Below are 23,641 nucleotides of genomic sequence, written 5' to 3'. Positions count from 1 at the left end.
CATGAATATGGCATTTTTGCTTACAAATTTGAAATTCGCATAAACGAGAATGTGGTGCATTCCGGATAATGGTGGTGGAATGCAAAATGCATTTTCTGGTCAATTCTCAAATATTTCTATGTGCACGAAATATTCTCAAAAACTGAGAATATCTACTAGATGATGGCTGGCTGGCTGGTATTTTCTCAAACTGAAAAATGATGAGCAAAGCAAACACGGACGGCTACGGCGATTGGTAGTGGCAGATCATTCATTGGCAATACTGAGAACGTACACAGAACGAACGGTTTGTTTGATTGCGCTGAGGGCGGCATAAATTTATGCGAAGTGTTTGGGGCGGTGGAACAAACACCGGCAGCCGCGAGCCAGTAAGTGAGTAATACATTTTCAAGATTTGTTGTGTTTTGAATTTCTCTAAAAACAACTGAAACACTTTGAATTTCATTCAGTCGTGCATTTCTTAGACAACGATACAGAAGACGTTTTGTTGTCGCGTCCCACAACACAATTGTCCGGGTCTCCTTGAACGTTTTTTGTTTTGTTTTTGTGATCGATATTTTTTGCGTTACATTTTGAATTGATCGATCGATCTGTCGCATTTTAAAGTGGTTCAATACGGACGGTGTATCACTTCAATGGATTTGGTTTAGTTTCCAAATAAAAAGAAAATAAATTGAAATAAAAAAAGAAAGAGTGGCTCCTCAATACTTTCACACAGAAAACATAAAAGAAGTGAAGTGCAAATAAATAATTTTAATTGGAAACAAAACTTTTTCACTGCGTCGTTGCTAACACCGAAAGCACTGCAACAAATCAACTACAAAAATTTGTAATTAAATTAATGGTGGTAAGTTAAATGGATCAGAAAAGACAAATAGACAGATCAAACGCAATGAAATACATGTGTATGTACTTTTATGCAAGTGTCTTGCTTACGCATCGTTCAAAAATTTAGGTGCAAACAGTGGCTGCATTTTCGGTTATTGTGTTTTTTTAGTAAAGTTTACAAATACAAAAAACATAATGTGTAAATACATTTTGGCGTGCCTAGGGAGTTTATCTTGCGAACTTAAATCGATGGAATAATGTTTGGGCCTAACTTTGGTATACAAATTTGCGAATCTCTATGAATTTGTCTTTAAGCAACAGTTGTGTTTCCGGTCCACCTTAATTATGACGACATCAAAACCAGGTTATCAGTTCACAATGTCAATTAGAACGGTACATCCTCTATATAACGGTACAGATACGTTTTTAGTATTGCGAAAAAGATGTATGTATTATTTGGTATTAACTTACAAAAAGTTCATTACTGTATTTTGGTATTTCGGGTTAAAACAACCATCAACACATGTCCAAATATTGGTATAGACCCAAAATAAAGATACCACCGTATGTTTGGGAATCAACCCAATTGAAATTCTCAATGTGTAAACATTTTCCCTGTAGGAAATTGTGAAGATGGGGTGTCACCTTGCACATTACGATGTTGGCAAAATAAACAGCTTTTCAGCAATATTTGTCACATTAATAAGTCGTATGTCATCGTTTATACATATAATCGTTTATAAGGTTTGTAAGGTTAATCCTCATATGCGACCATTGCCCGATTTGTTGTATTATTTAGGGAAGAATGAGAAGCTAATAACTAGGAAATTTATTGCTAATATTTCAAAAAAGTTCAAAATAGGAAAAATGCATTTCTCAATAGTTCAGCTTGGCATACGAACAATTTGATTGATTAACAACGTCATCTCAAGAAGCTAAAGGTTTCGTACACTCTGAATAAGAGAATTTAATTCACTGTTACTTGTTTATATCCTTTAGGCTAAAGAGGGTATATACACTTTGACACGATCAAAAAATGTGCCTTACCCAAATAATGAAAGTATACACGAACATATGCACGTTGAAACCAAGTCGGTTTCAGACAATTTGGAATCGATTTAGCCATGTCCGTCCCCCTATGTGGCTCAGACTCACGCTAACTCTCGAACTGAGTCGGCTCAAATTTTATATAGTTTATTTTTATACCCTCAGCATTTATGCTAACGAGGGTGTATACACTTTCATACGGGCAAAATGTGCCTCATCGAAATAATGGTTTTAGACCCTAAGTATGTTTGGACGAAATGTGTTTCAGACAATTTGGAGTCGATTGAGCAATGTCCGTCTGTCTGTCTGGCTGGCTGGAGCGCACGATAACTCTCGAACGGATCAACCGATTCGGTCCAAAATTTGGCTTTCGTAATATTTTGCCCAAACTTAGTTTTAGTTAGAAGATGGGTTATATCGGTCCACTCCTTCCGGTACCTCCCCCACAAAAGTTCGAAAATATTCGGAAAATTTTTACGTACGATAACTCTTGAAGGAAGTAAACGATTTGGTCCATACTTTGCAAATCGTGAAATGACTTAGATGAGGTTCCAATATGGACTCAATCGGTCCACTCCGTCGGGTACCTCCCACACAAAATTTCGGATAAGTTCAGTTTAGGACCTGCTCTCGAATCGGTACAAGTTTCATCAGGAGCAAATCCATACTTCCTGAGAAAATAGCCTGATAGTTCCACAAAACCCCTATGACACCATATCACTTCGAACCCCCTATGGCTGCCTATGTAGAGGCTGAAGATCTACTTCCATAATGGTCCAGTCGATCCATTCCTTTAAGTATTTCCTCCGCAAAACTTTTGCTCTTTAATCCTAATCAACATTTTTGTCGGTTCATATGTCCAAAATTTTTAAAACCCTCTAAATACATACGTTTTTAGGGAAAAACTTGTTTCAATATACACAGGCTGAGGGTATATCTCTGTCGGCCAAGCCGACTGATACTTTTTTACTTGTTGCCTTCCAAACCAAAATATACCATTATGTACCATATAAACAAGTAGAAATGAATCAGTTGACTTTGCCGACAGCAAAATAAATAGCCTCAGTCTATGACTATACGAGAGCTGAAGGATAACTATCTGGCCTAACAATGAAAACGCGAATATTTACCATCAAAAACAGTTTTATTGTTTTCTTCAGTAGCCTCCAGCATGATTTATTTGATTTTTCGTACGCTCAAATCGATTGTTGAATCCCTTTTCCACTCCGATCTAGACATCTCTAAATCATGGTTACTGAACGCTTTTACAGCATCTTTTGGCAACGGAAATCGTTGACCATGCCTTTTTTTTTCTTGATACGATGGAATCAAATAAAGTCATTGGATCCCCAGTCAGGGCTGTACGGTGGATGACATATCAGTTCCACGTTTTGTCCGGACAAATAGACCCTGGTTTGAATCGATGTGTGAGAGCGCGCATTGTCAAGATGCAGAACGATTCTCTTGTTCGTTTTTCGAATTCCTCAGGGGACTTCAGGCAAACAAATTGTAATGTAACACTCTCAATTAAACGTCCTACATTTCTCATGCAGTATAGTCGCCAAGGAATCGACCGTCAGTTTTGCCGAAGAAACAGGCTGCCATTTGCTTCGAAGGTCTTCTTCCATAAACAACTTTCGTTGTATTTGGCTCGCTTTCGAAGACCCAAACGGTCGATTCCTTTCTTGTTTCGGGCTCCTAAGCATATATCCAAGATTCGGCGTCTGTGAAGATCTTTTAAATGTCGTTTGAAGCACCACGATCGTTTTTGTTCACAATTTCTTTGCACAAATTTGACAAATTTTGCTGGATCCAGCGAGAAAAATCCATTTTTGCGGCCAGGTGTTCATGCAATATCAAATCATAGTTGGTGGAAGAAATGCCCACTCTTGCCATGATTATCCACGTCGAAAGTTATGAAAAATTATCGGAAGAACATTTTCACAAGTAAATTTCATTCCAACCCAATATAGGGTCATATGTCAAACTGACCTGAGTAAGCTTAGACTAAAAACGTTCAAACTTTCCAAATAAAAATATCAAATGCCACCTGGCGATACTGCAAGTTGCCTAGACCAGAAGGTTTTCGAGTGACCCTCATATGACTGAATTTCTTTAAAATGAAGTGTTTTAGGACGGGTCTCATAATATCGGCAATTAAAAATAATTCACGTGGAAGCGCACGCAGAAATATATAAGTTAGAAATATGTTTGGATCCAAACAAATATTTGTTTGGGAATGATTGCAACATTTTGTAACATATCTCAATTTAATTTGTTTAGGTACCAACATGTTTTTACGTTAAAACATTTTTTTATGGGTGGAGAAAAGATTTTTGTCAAAGAGAGTAACAACTGGGCCCTCGCGGCTGCGGAATGCCGGTTTATAATAAAGAGCTATGTGCATGGTGTAATAGCCCAGCTAACATTTTTTCCTAATTCTTTGCGAATTCGGACAGAATCTCTGCACAAGTTGCCGATTCTGATGCCGAATTCTTTCCGAATTCGGTACAAAAGTTGTATGGACGTGTCCACCGAATTCGGAAAGAATTTTCTAAGAAAATTCTAACAAAACATTAGAGTTTCGCAACCAATTCGGTCCGAATTCGGAAAAAAAGTCGGTGGAAAATTTAGATTTTTTGAAGAAAATCGGTCCGAATTCGGAAAGAAATTCTGGAAAAAGATTTTCTGAAAAAATTCGGAAGAAATTCTTGGGCGCTGACGCCTTTGATATTGACACAGAACAAATCCCCACTCAAAAACAATTTTCTTTTAATGCGCTATTTATGGATGATTCTAATTTCAAACGTCCTAATGATTTTCCCTGTTGTTATCATTTTGTGATTAATAGTAGAAGAATGTGCACGAGTATGTTGAAGCTATCAACACTATCTTGAATTATTTTATGTTGCATTTATATTAAAACAATTCAAAAATTGTATATTCGAATTTTATAAAAATTATAAAATTCGACAACAATCGAACAAAAAAATCCCTTAGAAAATCGATTAGAAATCGGAACGAGATTCTTAAGGTTCTTCAGAAAATGTGCAGAGATTCTTAGAAAAAGTGTTAAAAAATCGGTTAAATTTCTAGAAAAATATTAGAAAAATCGTCAAATAACTAAAAAATATTCAGAAAATCGCGAAAAAAATCGGAAATCAGAGCCCTCGGAAAAATTGTTAGCTGGGAGGAGACGCAAAAGCTTTGATAGTGTGTATGCGGTAAAACACGTGTTTTTCGTGCTTAGTTCTTGTTAACCAACGTATCAAGCGAAGAGGAAAAGAGAAAATTGTATTATTTAAGCTGTTCTTTTTTCTTCAGTTGTCTAAATATAATCGATGAGTGAAGACGGTAAAGTGCGCGAATAAATCACACGGTGCGCCTTAACTAATTTTAAATGGAAGGTGCTTACACCTGGAAAGTTTTTGCATATTCTGAAACTACAATGCTCAAAGATGAGAAATATCAAGAAACAACAAAAATCACCGAAGGGATTTTCAAATAAATCGCGATTTAAGTTCACATTTTAAGGCGTTCTTTAGGTTTTCACGATTTTGCTTGGAAACCGCGAATTCTATGTAAATGGGCCTAAAGAAAATGTTGTAGCTGTAAAAATTCTCCACAAGATTGACCTCTATGATATGACTTGCGGTTTCCAAGCAAAATCTTGGAGACTTAAGAAAAAAACCTAAAAATTTGAACTGAACCTCTATATCTCAAAAATGGTAAAACCTACGAAAAAAACCTAAAGGTCAGGCTTGTAGGGAATTTTCACAGCTACAACATTTTGTTTAGACTCATTTCGCTACGACTTGCGGTTTCCAAGCAAAATCGTGAAAACCTAAAAAACCCTAAAATTGTGAATTTTGATAGCGATTTATTTAAAAATCCCTCCGGCGGTTTTTTCTGTTTTATTATTTTTCTTATCTATGAACATTGCTGTTTCAGAATCCGCGAAATCTTCCCATGTGTAAGCGGTTTTCATCAAAAGTTAGTTAAGGCGCACTGAGCATGATATTGTTTTATAAGAAGGCGATACAGTCAGTGCATTGTCTCAATTTGAACTTCTGTATCTCAAAAACGGTAAACCTTACGCAAATATCATAAAGGTCTATCTTGTAGAGAATTTTCACAGCTACAACATTTTCTTAAGGCCATTTACACAGGACTCTTGGTGTCCAAGCAAAATCGTGAAAACCTAAAAATCTGAACATAAATAGCGATTTATTTGAAAATCCCTCCGGATATTTCTAATCTATGAGCATTGTAGTTTCAGAATCTGCAAAAACTTCCCAGGTGTAAGTACCTTCCATTTAAATTTGGTTAAGACACACCGTGATCAGTTTTTTGTATTTTCTTAAATATATTGTGCTTTTAGTAAATTAAATTGCCAATACATTTTATAATTGAATCAAAAAGGTGAATGGAAATATTTTATAGGACAAGGAAGAAATCGCATTTAATATTGGTAATTACACCAATACGTTTTTCATATAAATACATACATATGTTCAGTTTTTTCTTTTATTAAAGTCTGTTTTGTATTTCTTTGGAATTTTGTATGTACCTATGTGTCTGTTGTGCTTTTGCTTTTTTTCTATGCCTTTCAATAAACCACCACCATTTATAAATGTGTGTATATGTTAGAGATAGCCAGTGAGCGCTTGCTGAGAGCAAGTGAGCATACATTTCAATGTGTTTCACATTGACATTTACACTCCCTTGCTCTCAGAAAGCTCCCACTGGTGTTTGTGTTTGTTTTCTTGTGGCTTTTGGGTTTGTATTTGTTTGCACCCAAACATATAATTTGTTTGCACCCAAACATATATTTGTTTGCAGGACCCAAACATATGTTATGTTTGGGACTGCTTGCAAACAAATATATGTTTGCTGCAAAATATGTTTGGGACATATGTTAGAGAGGCCATTTTTTCTGTGTGTACGTATTTTTAATTGATTTTTTAGAGTTTTATTTGCTCCAAGATTTTTTGTAATTTTTTCGATTCTCCGCGAAAATAAAAACAATTTACGGTGCATCTACGGATGGATATCAAATGTTGTTACTGATATATGCATACATTTTTCAATACAACAATTTTGTGAACGCGAACAGATTTGAAAGCAGAATGGAATTGCAAAGAAAATTTGGTTTTTACCATATATATATGGTCTTCGACTAATAATTCGATGTGCTGCACTCCACCTTTAGGTGGAGCATATAGTAATAATAGCTCGGTGGACCTAATTATACTATGAACAGATGTCATGTTTAAAAATAACATAGGAAGTTTCCAGCGTAGATTTTTAATTTTTTGGGGGTTGATGTCATAAACAGTAGGTCTAATTATTCCACTCATTCCATTCCACTCCACCACTTGCGCGACGTATTTGGATCATTCGGGTCGAAATGGTAGTATTTTATTTGCAAATGTTCAAATTTTGTCAGCTGGGTCCCCCGAAATGGTGTTAAGATGCATTTCTGGCTACGTCCATGTGTTAATGATCACAATGTCTACCCCCAATTACAATTTCAACACTACATGAGAAGGAATCAACTAAAGTGGTAATGGGTACTATGTCCGGTGCATGTATTATGTCCTGTGTATGTAACACGCAAAAGGCAGCGAGATAGATCCATAGTGGATATATATAAAATCACTTTCTGAGTCGATTTATGTATGTTCGTCCAACTGCCTATGAACTTTTGTTCGCAACGCACAGGTCGCACTTATTATCCGATTCAGCTGAAAATTGGGGAAAAAAATATTAGCCATATAGGAACGCTATTGCTTTTGGTGCAAATCGGTTCAGATTTGGATATAGCTTCCATATATATTTTCACTAGATTTGAGGTATTTGGTGCTTTGTATATCCAAATATTTTCTCCAAATTCAGTTTAACTTCTAAAATGACCCTCTCCTTAGGGTACCTCCCCCACAAAAGTTCAGCATTTGTGCCTAAGTGCAGTTTAGGGTCTGTTCGAAAATCCTTTGGCAATGTATACAGATGGTGTTCGTTGTGGTCCTGTATACAGCGATATTATGTTTTCCGTGGACAAGTCCTTGCTTCCTGACATACAGGTCCAAAAGTTACACGAAATGACTAGTGGTCGCGTTATCTATCGAAAAGACATGGCTCCCATTCCTTCAAGTACCTCCTCCACATTTTTGCCGGCAAGTTCAAATGTCCAAAAAAGGGCCACAAATCTCTGAAAAGACCCTAAATTCATTCGATCTGTCCATAGATGAAAGTTTCAATTCACATAGGCTGAGGGTATATCTCTGTCGGCAAAGCCGACTGATACTTTTTTACTTGTTTTAATTTAGTTTAACTTCTAAGTTCAAAGACAAGTTGAAATGCCCAAAAAGGGCCACAAAATTCTAAAAAGACCCTAAATACACTCGATCTGCCTGTAGATGAAAGTTTCAATTCACTTAGGCTGAAGTTATATCTCTGTCGGCAAAGCCGACTAATACTTTTTTACTTGTTTTATTTATATAAATCATCAAATAAGATCAAAATATTGGAAGGCGAGGGCGTGACGTGTCCCTAAAGACATCATTTCTTTCTTTCTTATTTACGAAAAGTTTCAGAATAACTACTGTTAAATTTTTCTCTGATAAAGTATAAAATTTCTAAAAATTTATCATTTCGGTCCCAGGCCCCTGGGTTCGGCCCCCCGGTTACGTCGGTGTCGTTTATACTTATTTTAGAATAGTTCGTTTGCGTCATTTATACAAAACAGTGACACCCACAATCCATCAACAAGTGTTTTTTCGTGTCAAAGGTCAGAAATGACGCCAAAACAAATATCCCCTCCCACCTCCAACAAAAACAGAAAAGGTCTGTTGACATCGCTGTTATGATCATTTAATTCTATTTCAAGCATTTAACATATTCCAAGCTATTAGAAATACATATCATATGTTCTAAATGTTTACACGAATGTGATGCCTATGCTGCGGGTTGTGTTTATGGGGACAGCGATCCATGTTGGAACGTACGACAACCTCGAAACGGCAATAAATTTTGCACTGACAAAAAACAATTTTTGTTGTTTGTGCTTTCTTCATTCAATTCCGTTCTTCTGTTCCGTTCGTTGTACGATGCTAAACGCCAAAATATCGTCACCGTTCTGTGTGCGCTATTTTTAGTTTGGCGATTTGTTTATAGACAACAAACGTGCGTACATACCACACCGAATACAAAACGCCATAACAAAAATCTGCCGATCTATAAAATGTAAACCACAGTACCGCACCACCAGCAGCACCAGTAGTAGCACAGCAATCACATGAATTGTAACCACACAACAATCAATGGCAAAATTAAAGTTGTCGCCATCGACCACAAGATACCTTAAACCGTCACATGTGCTGGAGATACATACATATATACAGAGACATATGTACATACCCTTTGCACATGTATGATATTCTATTTAACCACAGGTATTTGGTTTTCCGGCAGTTTTTTAATTACATATTTGAAAAAAAAAAAACAAAAAACATTGGCTTAGAATTTCACTTTTCAAATGCAAAAACGAAAACGAATCGAGTTCGTTTAGCAAGTGACGGATTTAGGTAGAGGTATAAACTATATGAGGGTAAAGGGTGTTGTTATTTGTATGACAAAATTATAAATACGGCTTAAGGTATTTAGCTACATTTTCCGCCCAATTTGACACTTGATGTTTCAAGATGTCAAAAAACTGATGCTTCAAAAAAATTGTGGAGATAGGTCCACGTTTTGATATAAACCCCATTTAACGGTACCTCCCGATTATAAGTATTTTAGCTACATTTTTTGACAGAATTAGCTGAAATTTAACATTTGGGGTTCTCAATGATGGTACCTCCCGATTTAAGTATTTTAGCTAAATTTTTTGAACGAATTAATTGAAATTTGACATTTGGGGTTCTCAATGACCAAAAAACTTCTCCACTAAAAACTGCCAAGATATGCCCACGTTTTGCTATAGCCCCCATATAGCGGTACCTCCCGATTTTCGGCATTTTGAGGGTTTGAGCTACATTTTCGGACCGAATTAGCTGCAATTTGACATTTGAGGTTCCCAATGACGAAAAAACTTCTCCACTAAAAATATCCAAGATAGGTCTACGTTTGGGTATAGCCCCCATATAACGGTACCTCCCCATTTAAGGTATCTTAAAGCTTTCAGATATATTTTCTGATCGAATTAGCTTAAATCTGACATTTGATGTTCCCAGTGATCAAAAAACTTCCCTACAAAAATTATCAAGATAGGTCCACGTTTTGCTATAGCCCCCGATTTAAGGTATTTTCGGTCTTGTAGCTTTTTTTTGGCCCAACTAGCTGTAATTTGACTTTTGAGATTCTCAGCGGTCTCTCCACAAAAAATCGTCAATATAGGTCCATGTTTTGGTATAGGTCCCATATAACCTCGAGATGTTCGGTATTTTAAGGGTTTTAGCTACATTTTTTTAAACGACCTAGCTGTAACTTGACACTAGAGGTTCTTACTGGTCGCAGCACTTCTCCACCAAAAAATGTTTAAATAGGTCCATGTTTTAGTATAGTCCCCATATAACGGTACCTCCTGATTTTCGGTATTTTAAGGTTTTTCGCAACAATTTTTAATCGAACTAACTGTAATTTGACCTTTGAGGTTATCTGTAGTCACGGAACTTCTCCACTAAAAATGGTTTATATAGGTCTACGTTTTGGTGTAGGCCCTATATTTCCGTAGCCCCCGATTTTTGGTATTTTGAGGATTTTAGCCACATGTTCCGCCCAAAATTGGCTCCAATTTGGCACTTAGAGTTTCAAGAGGTCAAAAAAACTCTGCACCAAAAATGATGGAGATAGGTCCACGTTTTGGTGTAGGCCCCATTTACGGTACCTTCCGATTATAAGTATTTTAGCTACATTTTTACTAAATTAGCTGAAATTTTACATTTGGGGTTCTCAATGACCCACAAGCTTCTCCACTAAAAATTGTCAAAATAGGTCCATGTTTTAGTATAGCCCCCATATAACGAATTTCCGAATTTTCGGTATTTTGAGGATTTTAGCTACAATTTTTTTGGGTGACGATGGAAGATACCTAGGAACGGTCCTGACTGGCTTTAACATGGCAAAGCCCAGGATTTATCTTGGTCCCTCTTTCATCTCAAGTGGACACTGACCTCCCCGTGGTGTCATCTGGGGAACTGCCTTTTACACCCGTTAAAGGTAGTGAGCAAACATGTGCCGCGCGTTCACCCATAAGAACGTTAAAAACTTAGGTTTGGGCGTCGGGTTAGTAACCCTCCCCTAGAAAGAGCAGCCTACTAGGAAAACGAAAGAAAAGAAAAACAAACCCCTCTAAAGTTGACGAACCCCACAAACGTTTTAAGGACCATGATCTGCGAATCTGCATCTGGAATGTTCGCACTCTTTATAGAGAAGTTGCAGTTTACGCATTGGCAGATGTACTTGAAAAGTACAAGGCCGACATTACTGTCATACAGGAAATACGATGGAACGGGAAAGGCGTCGCAACAACACCTAAAGGTGACGCACTGTATTATAGCTGTCATGACACAATTCATGAGTTTGGTTGCGGATTTGTAGTTGGTCGGAAGTTAAAACATCTGGTCTCCAGCTTCACCCCAGTGGATGAAAGACTCGCTGCAATTCGATTAAAAGTAAAATTCTTCAACATCAGCTTTATTTGCGCTCATGCTCCCACTGAAGACAAGGACGAACAGACCAAATATATATTTTACGAGCGCTTAGAAGAAACTTATGACCGTTGTCCTGCCCATGACATTAAAATGATTCTAGGCGATTTTAATGCCAACATTGGAAAGGAGAATATATGTATTTGGCCCAACAGTTGGGAAATTCAGTCTGAAACATCTGACAATGGTATGAGGCTAATAGACTTTGCAGCTGCAAAAAACATGGTCGTTAACAGTACCAGATTTAAGCATCTCGATATTCATAAGGGCACCTGGCTGTCGCCAGATCAAAAAACAAGAAATCAAATTGCTCACGTTGTGATAGACGGAAGACATGCATCAAGCGTGTTGGATGTACGATCGTTCCGAGGTGCAAACATAGACTCGGACCACTACCTTGTTGCAGCAAAGGTACGTACCAGATTAAACGTAGCAAACAAAGTGCGAACAGACACAACACGGAAGTTGGACATCGGTAAGCTGCAATCACAACAGATAGCCACAGCATATTCCACTCAACTGGCCCAACTGCTTAATCAAAGCACTCCTCATCCCGATAAGATATCAGGACAATGACAAAACATTGCCCACTCCATGTAAACAGCCGCAAAATCAGTACTTGGATACCAGAGACTTCCACCAAGGAATGCATGGTATGACCAGGAGTGTCGTGCTGCTACCGAAGAGAAAAATGCGGCATATAGGACTACTTTACAATCAGTAGCAACGCGTAGCGCACGAGAGAGGTATCGGGACAAAAGGAGAGAGGAGAAACGTCTTTTCCGCAGGAAAAAGAAAGAGATGGAAAAGCGGGAGTGTGAACAAATCGAGATGCACAGGAGACAGAATGAAGTCCGAAAATTCTACCAAAGAGTGAAACATCCAACAGATGGCTTTGGTACAGGCACATCCTCCTGTAGAGACCAGCAAGGTAATCTGGTAACAGATACAGATAGCGTGCTCAGGATATGGAAGGAACATTTCTCCAATCGGCTGGTATCCAATAGTAGCGACGACGATGATACCACAGATCCAATCCCAGAAGATGGTATAGAATGTATACCGCCCGGCAAAGATGAGGTAAAAACAGCAATCGACCGGCTGAAGAATAATAAAGCAGCAGGAGCCGATGGCTTACCAGCCGAGCTGTTTAAAACCGGAGGCGACGCGGTGATAAGGTGTATGCATCAGACAGTTAGCAGCACCTGGCAGGAAGAACGCTTACCCGACGATTGGAACCTGAGCATCCTGTGTCCCGTCCACAAGAAAGGAGATAAGACTGTATGCTCCAACTATAGGGGCATAAGTCATCTCCCTATTGCCTATAAGATAGTGTCAGGGATATTGTGCGAACGACTAAAGCCAATGGTAACGAAATAATTGGACCATATCAATGCGGCTTTAGACCTGGCAGGTCCACCATTGACCAGATATTTACCCTGCGGCAAATCCTGGAGAAGACCCAAGAGAAGCAGATCGACACCTACCACCTTTTTGTCGATTATAAAGCAGCCTTCGACAGCCCGCTGCGTTCAAAGGTATTCCAAGCCATGTCTGAATTTGGTATCCCCGCAAAGCTCATTCGGCTTTGTAAAATGACTCTAACTGACACAAGATCTTCAGTTAAAATAGGAAAGACCCTCTCCAAAGAGTTTTGTACCAAAAGAGGTTTCAGGCAAGGAGACAGCCTTTCGTGTGACCTATTCAACATTTTGCTGGAAAAGGTAATACGAGAGGCAAACGTCAAAAGAAGTGGCACAATCTACACCAATAGCCACTTGTTACTTGCTTATGCTGATGATATAGACATCATGGGACGATCAGTAAAAGAAGTAACCGATACCTTTATGAAAGTCGTAGGAGAATCTGCTAAAGTGGGTCTGGCGGTAAACGGCGAAAAGACCAAATTAATGGTGTCGACGCGCAATGCGTCCATTGAGATCGGACCAACTGTTGAAGTTGGTTCCCATAATTTTGAGGTAGTTAAAGACTTCGTCTACCTCGGCACCGCCGTAAACACAACAAACGACATTAGTTGTGAAATAAAAAGAAGACTTGTATTGGCCAACATATGCTACTTTGGCTTAATTAAGCACTTCAAAAACAAAGCCACAACTCGTCAAACAAAAATAACGCTTTACTAAACACTGATACTACCCGTGCTAATGTATGGTTCCGAAGCCTGGGTACTTGGCAGTGCTTGGCGTGTTTGAGAGAAACATTTTTCGAAAGATCTACGGACCAATCTGCGTTAACGGTGAATATCGACGTCGTATGAACCACGAGCTGTGTCTGCTATACAACGACATCAATATAGTTAAACGTATCGAGATGCAGCGAGGCTAGGCCATATAATAAGAATGAGCGATGATGGACCCGCTAAAAAAGCGTATAAATACGGGCCACATGGCGGTGCACGCAGAATTGGCAGGCCAAAGAATAGATGGCGCAAACAAGTGGATGAAGAGATGACAATGCGCGGTATTCCAGAAAGCGAAGCACTAAACAGAGAGAATTAGGGATCTTTGAGTTCTCTGTGGTCACGGAACTTCTCCACGAATAATCGTGAACATATGTCCATGTTGTGGTATAGCCCTCATATAGCAGTACCTTCCGATTTTGGGTATTTTAAGGATTTCATCTACAATGTTTAACCAAACTAGCTGTAATTTGACATTCAAGGTTCTTAGTGGTTCCACCACTGCATAACCAAAAATTGCCAAAATAGGTCCATGTTTTGGTATAGGCCCCATATAACGATACCTCCCGATGTTCGGTATTTTAAGGTTTTTAGCTACAACTAGCTGTAATTTGACAATTAGTGGTTCCACCACTTCTTAATAAAAAATTGTCTAACGGACCCTCCCGATTTTCGGTATTTTAAGGGACTTAGCAACATTGTTTGACGAAAGTACCCAGATTTTTACATTTGAGGTTCCATGAAGTTTAAAAAAATTTTCCACCAAAAATTGTCAAGATAGGTCCACACTTTGATATAGACCCTATAAAAAGGTACCACCTAGTTGAACACATTTTTTAGATTACATGATGTAGGCATTTACGGCATTCGTGATCGAAAAAGTTTTGCACCTAAAATTGTGATCAGGAAATAAAAGAAATTATTCAATTTTTGTTAAGAATATTTTATGGTAGAGTGTATAAAAAGCTCTGCCCGGTCATAACGACTTTGTACTTGTTTTTATTATTGTTTGAAACCTCGACCTACTTTTATGCCCTCAGTCTTTGGGCTACTTAGGGTATATACCACTACTTTCGCTGGTATTGTTGTGGTTACAAAGTTTTTCCACAATTTACACACATACCACCTGATTGCGATGAAAGAGCGTAATAAAGTAAACTAAGATTTCGATTTGCTTTTGTTTTGCATGGCTATTGACTCACTAATACATTGTCATGAGGAGCCACTTTTTCAATACAAAACCGTTTTGGTCTGACCTGTTCTTGGCCAGTAAATGTAGTTTGATGCGATCTACAAATACGCCTCATCGGAAGAATGCTTCTACGCCTCACTTTCTTATTGGCTGGGGCGCACGATACATCTCAAGCGGAGTAAGAGATTTGGCCAAAACTAACGAAGAAGGTAGCTTGTTTACATTACTTTGTAATAGGTTATTCGGCTCATGTTGCAAATTTTTGTATGGTACCACTACCCTATGTGTTCCACTTTTAGATTCAAAGTTTATAAATCTTAAAGAGGTGACATAGTGCTCCGACGTGAAACTATAAAATTAATTAATCTTCTATTTCATTTACCTATTATCCAAAAATTTTCACTTATAAAGTTATCCCCTGTGTTACATACTATCCGCCTACAACAAAACACTCCTTCAAAACACTGTAGGGGCACACTTCAAACGTATAAAGTCGTGCGACACAATGCCCAAGAAGAATATTTATTTCGATAAAAATAAAGACAAATATTCACATGTTTTGGAGTATTTTGCTTTTCCTCCCCCCTCCCCCCTTTGTAGTTGTCGTTTTTCGTGTGTGTTTTCTACATTGTTGTAATTGAAAACATTCAAATGTTTATGCAAAATATTGTACAAAATTGTGTTTTTATAAACTGAATAACATATGGTCACCTTCACCCAACACCCCATCTCACTTATCCCCCTTACAAGACACAACTAAAGACAAACATTTAATGTTAATTTATCTTTTGACTTTTTATCGGAGGAGAGTGGATGTGTGGTGTGCAGGCAGGCGGTTTCTATTCACTCATGAATTTTACGCACACACAAATTACCAGCGATGTATTTGGAATTTGTTTGTATTCCCTTCCCTAAATGGGAATCCATGACCAAACGGGCAGCGGTCGCTTAGTAAATAATAATAAATTGAATGGCATGGATTATTGATTGAAACGATAAATTTTACTGGTGATGCTCCATTGTGGGCGCATAAATAAAATTATGTTCGGAGAGTGATGGGAAATCTTATCGGTGGGGAATTGAGGGAATCGTTGTTAGGAAATCGTCTGTGACATAGGGGATTTCATGTTTTTTGTTTTGATACATAAATGGGTTAAAGATTTTGCAACCTTTGCTGAGGGAGATAGAAAATTGATTGATTTTATTAAGGAGGAAAACAATTTTTCACAGCTTACATAAATCGGATGATATATGTATGTAAATGTGGAATGAAAAATAATTAAAATAATGATAATATTAACCCGCACTAATGCTCTTAGAAGCACTTAAGCGGGAATAATACCAAAGAATATTTATTACAAACAACCTAAAGTCAAGTGGTTGGAACGCAGGAGAGAAATCTCGGACCCTATTTGGAAAAAAATAACTACTGGGTTAAACACCCTCAGCCTCAACACATTTTGAACAATATTCATAATATGTATGAATTTTTTTTCTGTAAACATTCTAAAATGATAGAAATGGCAAAGTAGTGAACTACATTTAAATGTTGTACACTAATCAGGTTAATATCCTCAGCAGGCAGTTGTCTATGACTGTACATACAAACAATAAAAGTTGTGGTAGACCTAAATGTTCTTTAAACAAATCATCTTCAAAAGAAATATCAATTCCGTAGGTGACAAAGTTTTAGACGTTTGCAGGGTAAACTTTTAGGTGTTTTGTGGGGTATCAGAAATACTTACTTACCTAGCTGGCCCATTACAGAACATTTGTTCTATAGGCCGAACTAAGAAAATATCTCCATTTCTCTCTGTCTATTGCTTCTCTTTATGGAATACCGCGCCTTGTCATCTCTTCATCCACTTGTTTGCGCCATCTATTCTTTGGCCTGCCAATTCTGCGGCTCATATTTATACGCCTTTTTAGCGGGTCCATCATCGCTCATTCTTATGATATGGCCTAGCCTAGCTCGTGGTTCATGCGACGTCGATATTCACCGTCAACGCAGATTGGTCCGTAGATCTTTCGAATAAGTTTTCTCTCAAAGAAATACTTACTTACCTAGCTGGCCCATTACAGAACATTTGTTCTATAGGCCGAACTAAGAAAATATCTCCATTTCTCTCTGTCCATTGCTTCTCTTTCTGGAATACCGCGCCTTGTCATCTCTTCATCCACTTGTTTGCGCCATCTATTCTTTGGCCTGCCAATTCTGCGGCTCATATTTATACGCCTTTTTAGCGGGTCCATCATCGCTCATTCTTATGATATGGCCTAGCCTAGCTCGTGGTTCATGCGACGTCGATATTCACCGTCAACGCAGTTTGGTCCGTAGATCTTTCCAAGAATCCTTCTCTCAAACACACCAAGCACTGCCTTATCTGCTTGCGCAAGTACCCAGGTTCGGAACCATACATCAGCACGGGTATTATCAGTGTTTTGTATAGCGTTATTTTTGTTTGACGAGATGTGGCTTTGTTTTTAAACTGCTTACTTAAGCCAAAGTAGCATCTGTTAGCCAATACAATTCTTCTTTTTATTTCACAACTGATGTCGTTGATTGTGTTTACTGCGGTACCGAGGTAGACGAAGTCTTTTACTACCTCAAAATTTTAGGAACCAACGTCAACAGTTGGCTCGATCTCTATGGACGCATTGCGCGCCGACACCATCGACTTGGTCTTCTCACCGTTAACCGCCAGACCCACTTTAGCAGATTCTCCTTCGACCTTCATAAAGGTATCAGTTACTTCTTTTACTGATCGGCCTATGATGTCTATATCATCAGCATAAGCAAGTAACATGTGGCTATTGGTGTAGATTGTGCCACTTCTTTTGACGTTTGCCTCTCGAATAACCTTTTCCAGCAGGATGTTGAGATGAGAGACTGTCTCCTTGCCTGAAACCTCTTTTGGTACAAAATTCTTCGGAGAGGTTCTTTTCCATTTTAATTGAGTATCTCGTGTCAGTTAAAGTCATTTTACAAAGCCGAATGAGCTTTGCGAGGATACCAAATTCAGACATGGCTTGGAATACCTTTGAACGCAACGGGCTGTAGAAGGCTGCTTTATAATCGACAAAAAGGTGGTAGGTGTCGATCTGCATCTCTTGGGTCTTCTCTAGGATTTGCCGCAGGGTAAATATCTGGTCAATGGTGGACTTGCCAGGTCTAAAGCCGCATTGGTAGGGCCCAATTATCTCGTTGACCATAGGCTTTAGTCGTTCGCACAATATCCCTGACACGATTTTGTAGGCAATCGGGAGTAGACTTATGGCCCTATAGTTAGAGCATAAAGTCTTATTTTCCTTTTTTATGGATGGGGCACAGAAAACTCAGGTTCCAATCGTCGGGTACTAGTTCTTCCTGCAAGATGGTGCTAATTAGCTGATGCAGACACCTTATCAGCGGGTCGCCTCCGGTTTTAAACAGCTCGACTGGTAAGCCATCGGCTGCTACAGCCTTATTATTCTTCAGCCGGTTTATTGCTGTCTTTACCTCATCTTGGATGGGCGCTATACATTCAATACCATCTTCTGGGATTGGATCTGTAGTATCTTCGTCGTCTTCGCTGGATACCAACAGGTTAGAAAAATGCTCTTTCCATATCCTGAGCTCACTATCTGTATCATTTACCAATTTACCTTGCTGGTCTCTACAGGTGGATGTGCCTGTACCAAAGCCATCAGTTTGATGCTTGACTCTTTGGTAGAATTTTCGGACTTCATTCTGGCTCCTGTACATCTCGAATTTTTCATACTCCCGCTTTTCCATCTCTCTCTTTTTCCTGCGGAAAAGACGTTTCTCCTCTCTCCTTTTCTCCGATATCTCTCACGTGCGCTACGCGTTGCTACGGATTGTAAAGTAGCCTTATATGCCGCATTTTTCTCTTCGGTAGCAGCACGACACTCCTGATCATACCATGAATTCCTTTGTGGAGGTCTCTGGTATCCAAGTATGGATTTTGCGTCTGTTTGCATGGAGTGGGCAATATTTTGCCATTGTGTTGTTATGTTATCGGGACAAGGAGTGCTCTCGTTAAGCAATTGGGCTAGTTGAGTGGAATATGCTGTGGCTATCTGTTGTGATTGCAGCTTACCGATGTCTAACTTTCGTGTCTGTTCGTACTTTGTTTGCTACGTTTAACCGGGTGCGTACCTTTGCTACAACTAGGTAGTGGTCCGAGTCTATGTTTGCTCCTCGGAACGAGCGCACATCCAACACGCTCGATGAGTGTCTTCCATCTATCACAACGTGATCAATTTGATTTCTTGTTTTCTGATCTGGAGACAGCCAGGTGCCCTTATGAATATCGAGATGCTTAAATCCGGTACTGCTAACTACCATGTTTTTTGCCGCTGCGAAGTGTGTCAGCCTCATGCCATTGTCAGATTTTTCATTGTGGAGACTGAATTTTTCCGACTGTTGGGCCGAAGATATTTTCCTTTTCAATTTTTGCATTAAAGTCGCCTAGAATAATTTTAATGTCATGGGCTGTACAACGGTCATATGTTTCTTCTAAGCGCTCATAAAATATATCTTTTTATTAATTTTCTCGTTTAGAGTTAAGCTTAATGATCTGAAATTATTTGCAAGTGAAAAAGGAAAGCCATGGACTCGAACCCACATAGTCACCAAATTACGTTACCTGGTTTCATTGGTGGTAAAGCAAATCTTCGGACGTATCGACTATGTAATGGCTTCTCTGTCCTAGAACTTATCGTTTTTCAAATGCAAATGTGTTTTTATACATTAACAGATATTTGGCCGTTGAAATGTATTTTCTTCACAACAACCGCTTTTTGCGATGCCTTTGAAGTTATGAGTTTTGGCTTTGAACGCTAACATGCCGTGACAACATTTTTTGATATGTTTTCAAGGACGTGGGTTCAAATCCCAGCCGGGCTCAGCCTATTTTTTTTTTATTTTTTGAAATTTTGCCTGTTAGGGCGAAGATCATTTTTTAATGATTTTATTAATTTTCTCGTTTAGAGTTAAGCTTAATGATCTGAAATTATTTGCAAGTGAAAAAGGAAAGCCATGGACTCGAACCCACATAGTCACCAAATTATGTTACCTGGTTTCATTGGTGGTAAAGCAAATCTTCGGACGTATCGACTATGTAATGGCTTCTCTATCCTAGAACTTATCGTTTTTCAAATGCAAATGTGTTTTTATACATTAACAGATATTTGGCCGTTGAAATGTATTTTCTTCACAACAACCGCTTTTTGCGATGCCTTTGAAGTTATGAGTTTTGGCTTTGAACGCTAACAGGCCAAATATCTGTTAATGTATAAAAACACATTTGCATTTGAAAAACGATAAGTTCTAGGACAGAGAAGCCATTACATAGTCGATACGTCCGAAGATTTGCTTTACCACCAATGAAACCAGGTAACGTAATTTGGTGACTATGTGGGTTCGAGTCCATGGCTTTCCTTTTTCACTTGCAAATAATTTCAGATCATTAAGCTTAACTCTAAACGAGAAAATTAATAAAATCATTAAAAAATGATCTTCGCCCTAACAGGCAAAATTTCAAAAAATAAAATAAAATATATCTTTGGTCTGTTCGTCCTTGTCTTCATTGGGAGCATGAGCTGTTGTTGAAGCATTTAGCTTTTATTCGAATTGTTGCAAGTCTTTCATTCACGGGTGTGAAGCTGGAGGCCAGGTGTTTAAACCTCCGACCAACAACAAATCCGCAACCAAACTCATGTTTTATGTCAGGCAGCTATAACACAGTGCGTCACCTTTAGGTGTTGTTGTGACGCCTTTCCCGTTCCATCGTATTTCCTGTATGACAGTAATGTCGGCCTTGTACTTTTCAAGTACATCTGCCAATGCGTAAACTGCACCTTCTCTATAAAGTGTGCGAACATTGCAGGTGCAGATTCGCAGATCATGGTCCTTAAAACGTTTGCGGGGGTCGTCAACTTTAGAGGGATTTATTTGTCTTTTCTTTTGTTTTTTCATAGTAGACTGCTTTTTTCTAGGGGAGGGTTACTAACTCGGCGCCCAAACCCAAGTTTTTAACGTTCTTATGGGTGAACGCACGACACATGTTAGCTCGGGTCGGGGAGGTCAGTTTCCACATGAAATGAGAGAGGAACCAAGATAAATCCTGGACTTTGCCATGTTAAAGCCGGTCAGGGCCGTTCCTTGGTATCTCTCATCCCCTACGTCACCCGGTGTATCAGAAATATTGCGCCTAATTATTTCCAATAAACTCATCTTTAAAATGTCTAAATACATCCTTTTCGTGTATAACGACTCCCTTCTGGTCGCCTATAAAGCTCTTTAGGTCGTCTTCAAAACACCTTTTTGGTTGCCTATAAAAACCCGGTTGTGGCTCCCTTCTGGTCGCCTAGAAAGACTAACTTCTGGTTCATACGGCCCAACCAAAACTACTCAACTTCTGGAGTCGAGAATAAGCTTTATGGACACAGCACATGGAAGCAAACACATCCTTAGCACTGAAGATAGAATCAGACCATATACTGTTACAATAACAAGAAGAACCACTTCAGCCTCTTCGAACACATTTGCAAAAGAATTATGGAGGGTTAGTGGGGCATTCATTTATTTCCACTTTTACGTAAATTATTATGACTAATTACTCAATTCAATTCGGCTGTATAAATAATGATAATACTTTTTTTCCTTTGCTCCTCATTATTTTCAACTAAACAAAAAAACATTAAAAAATAAAATAAATATTTGATTAAGATGTTTTGTTTTATTTTTGCCGGTCATAACTGCTATGCAAATACTCAGTTTCACTATTTAAAGTCATTTCACCGAAAGGGGGCATACCCTTAATTTTATACTCTTTTCATTTATCTCCGAATATAAACAAATAGATTTTAGAGATAACAAAATTTTAATTTTAAATGTAAATTGTTGCCGGGAATTGTCACTTGCAAACTGTTGCCCTTGGCGGTAACAAGGGTAATTCAAGAGATGGGAAACGTTTTTTTGCGAATTATTAATGTTTGTTTTTATTTTTTATATATTAAAAAAATAATTATATACCTATTTTAAGAGCGATAACGTATAAATTATTCAAATAATTCCTATAATAAAATTTTGTTCTTCCTTCTTTTACAGTGATTCATTCCTTGCTGTCGGAAATTAATACATCATGGAAATTCCAAGATTTCTCCCATTATCCGCCGTTCTAATAATGGCTATCATGACATTTTATGTCACACCCACAAATGCCTGCATGTGCATGCCAGAGCATCCACAACAGCATTACTGTAGAGCAGATTATGGTAAGTACAAAAATATACTCGCGAGTGGGAGTACTAGAAGAGTACAAGTTTTACAAGAAGTTAACTCCCCACTCTTTTGTTGTTTGTGGCAGCGCTTGGGAGTACTCATTTCAGGAGTACTCCAGATCGAATTCGAGCGAGTTCCACCTTCAACTCCAATTCGAACGAGCATTTTGGAGCTCTGAATAAGTTGTCTCTATTTTTAAATTTTTTATTCCCACTTCTTGGTCGACATTGATATGATCTCTCAATTATAACGATTTGTTTATTAAATATCTCTCTACTTTCCCATTTCTCTTTACAGTTGCTCTCGTTCGTGTAATGCGTAAATCCACCAAATTGGTTGAAGGCAAGGTTGTCTACAAGGTTGAAGTAAAGAAATCATATAAAGTAAGTCCTAACTTCCTTCAAAATTACAACTAGCAACTTAAAAAATATTTTCTTTTGCGTTTCTTTTTCCAGATGACCCCAGAAGGACAACAAACATTAAAACATGGACGTATTATGACTTCAGGTCACGATAGTTTGTGCGGTGGTTTTGACTTGCAACTGGGTCGACTTTATGTCATTGCCAGCAGAGGTCCTCAGTTGAATATGTGTCACTATGCCAAGGAGTATAAAAAGATGAGCATTATTGAAAGGACAGGATTTACCGGAGCCTATAAAAAAGGATGTGGATGTGAGGTAGGCAGAGTAGAATAGAACAAAAAAAAACGAAAAACTTTAATTTACAACATTTCAATTATTTTCTTCAACAGATTTCATTTTGCCGAGGAAATCGTTGTCCTGCTACAGATGACAACTCCTGTTCATGGTCTCCATTCGCCAGATGTGAAACAGATTACAGTGCCTGTATGCCAATAAGAAATCATCGTTCACCATTTACCACAACAGATCCATCGATTAAATGTCGCTGGCGAAGAACTGTTGCATATGATGAGTGTAAAATGAGTCCATAGAGGAAGGAGTCGCAGAAGCTCCGTATATATTATTGAATCTTCATTATGTGCCAAACATGTGTCATTCATAAAACTTATTTATGTTTAACAAACGAAAAAAAGAAGCAGAGAACTTGTTTTGTCTATCCATTAGTTGTAGTCTTAACTATTGTGTAAATGTAATTTATTTTTATGTTTTGTTTAGTTATGTAAGTCCAAAAAGAATAAGAAAAAGAACCAAAAAAAAAACCAAAATAAATGTTATGCGGAAAATTAGCTATTTTGAAACGTTAAGAATCCAAAAATGATCATGTGATTTTATGTTAAGAGCCGGCGAAATATTGCGATTTATGGATATGTATGATATAATTGAGTTTTCTTCATTAATCGCCATTCTAAGAGAAACTATAAGCTATGGTAGTCTGTTCATCATCAATGAGACGCT

General features: G+C 38.2%; 2 protein-coding genes across 5 annotated transcripts in view; one reads left to right on the top strand and one right to left on the bottom strand.

The window, feature by feature from the left end:
- Syn (synapsin) overlaps window positions 1–23,641 on the bottom strand; it is a 135,770-nt gene that overhangs the window by 58,909 nt on the left and 53,220 nt on the right. The gene's annotated exons all lie outside the window — the stretch shown is intronic.
- Timp (Tissue inhibitor of metalloproteases) lies at window positions 234–23,501 on the top strand. 4 transcript variants are annotated; one of them, XM_073961377.1, is made up of 5 exons: window positions 234–847; window positions 22,092–22,258; window positions 22,563–22,648; window positions 22,721–22,942; window positions 23,017–23,501. In XM_073961377.1, the coding sequence occupies exons 2-5, from the start codon at window positions 22,126–22,128 to the stop codon at window positions 23,215–23,217; spliced, it is 642 nt and encodes a 213-aa protein (XP_073817478.1). In that variant the 5' UTR covers window positions 234–847; window positions 22,092–22,125; the 3' UTR covers window positions 23,218–23,501. The 4 variants fall into 4 exon arrangements, with proteins under 4 accessions (XP_073817478.1, XP_073817475.1, XP_073817477.1 ...); XM_073961374.1 differs by having other exon boundaries at window positions 246–372; XM_073961376.1 differs by having other exon boundaries at window positions 268–368.

This window comes from Musca autumnalis, unplaced genomic scaffold (genome assembly GCF_047663935.1).
Source record: "Musca autumnalis isolate F117 unplaced genomic scaffold, ASM4766393v1 scaffold_1, whole genome shotgun sequence".
Classification (NCBI taxonomy): Eukaryota; Metazoa; Arthropoda; class Insecta; order Diptera; family Muscidae; genus Musca; species Musca autumnalis.
The sequence above is the reverse complement of the archived record's forward strand: the minus strand, read 5'-3'. Positions and strand labels throughout refer to the sequence as shown.

What these genes read in the sequence shown, in the direction of transcription:
- Timp (XM_073961377.1), top strand. Translation starts at nt 22,126, where the DNA reads ATGGAAATTCCAAGATTTCTCCCATTATCCGCCGTTCTAATAATGGCT. An exon ending in TTACTGTAGAGCAGATTATG is followed by an intron (nt 22,259 to 22,562) that starts GTAAGTACAAAA and finishes TTCTCTTTACAG; the next exon opens with TTGCTCTCGTTCGTGTAATG. An exon ending in AAGTAAAGAAATCATATAAA is followed by an intron (nt 22,649 to 22,720) that starts GTAAGTCCTAAC and finishes TTCTTTTTCCAG; the next exon opens with ATGACCCCAGAAGGACAACA.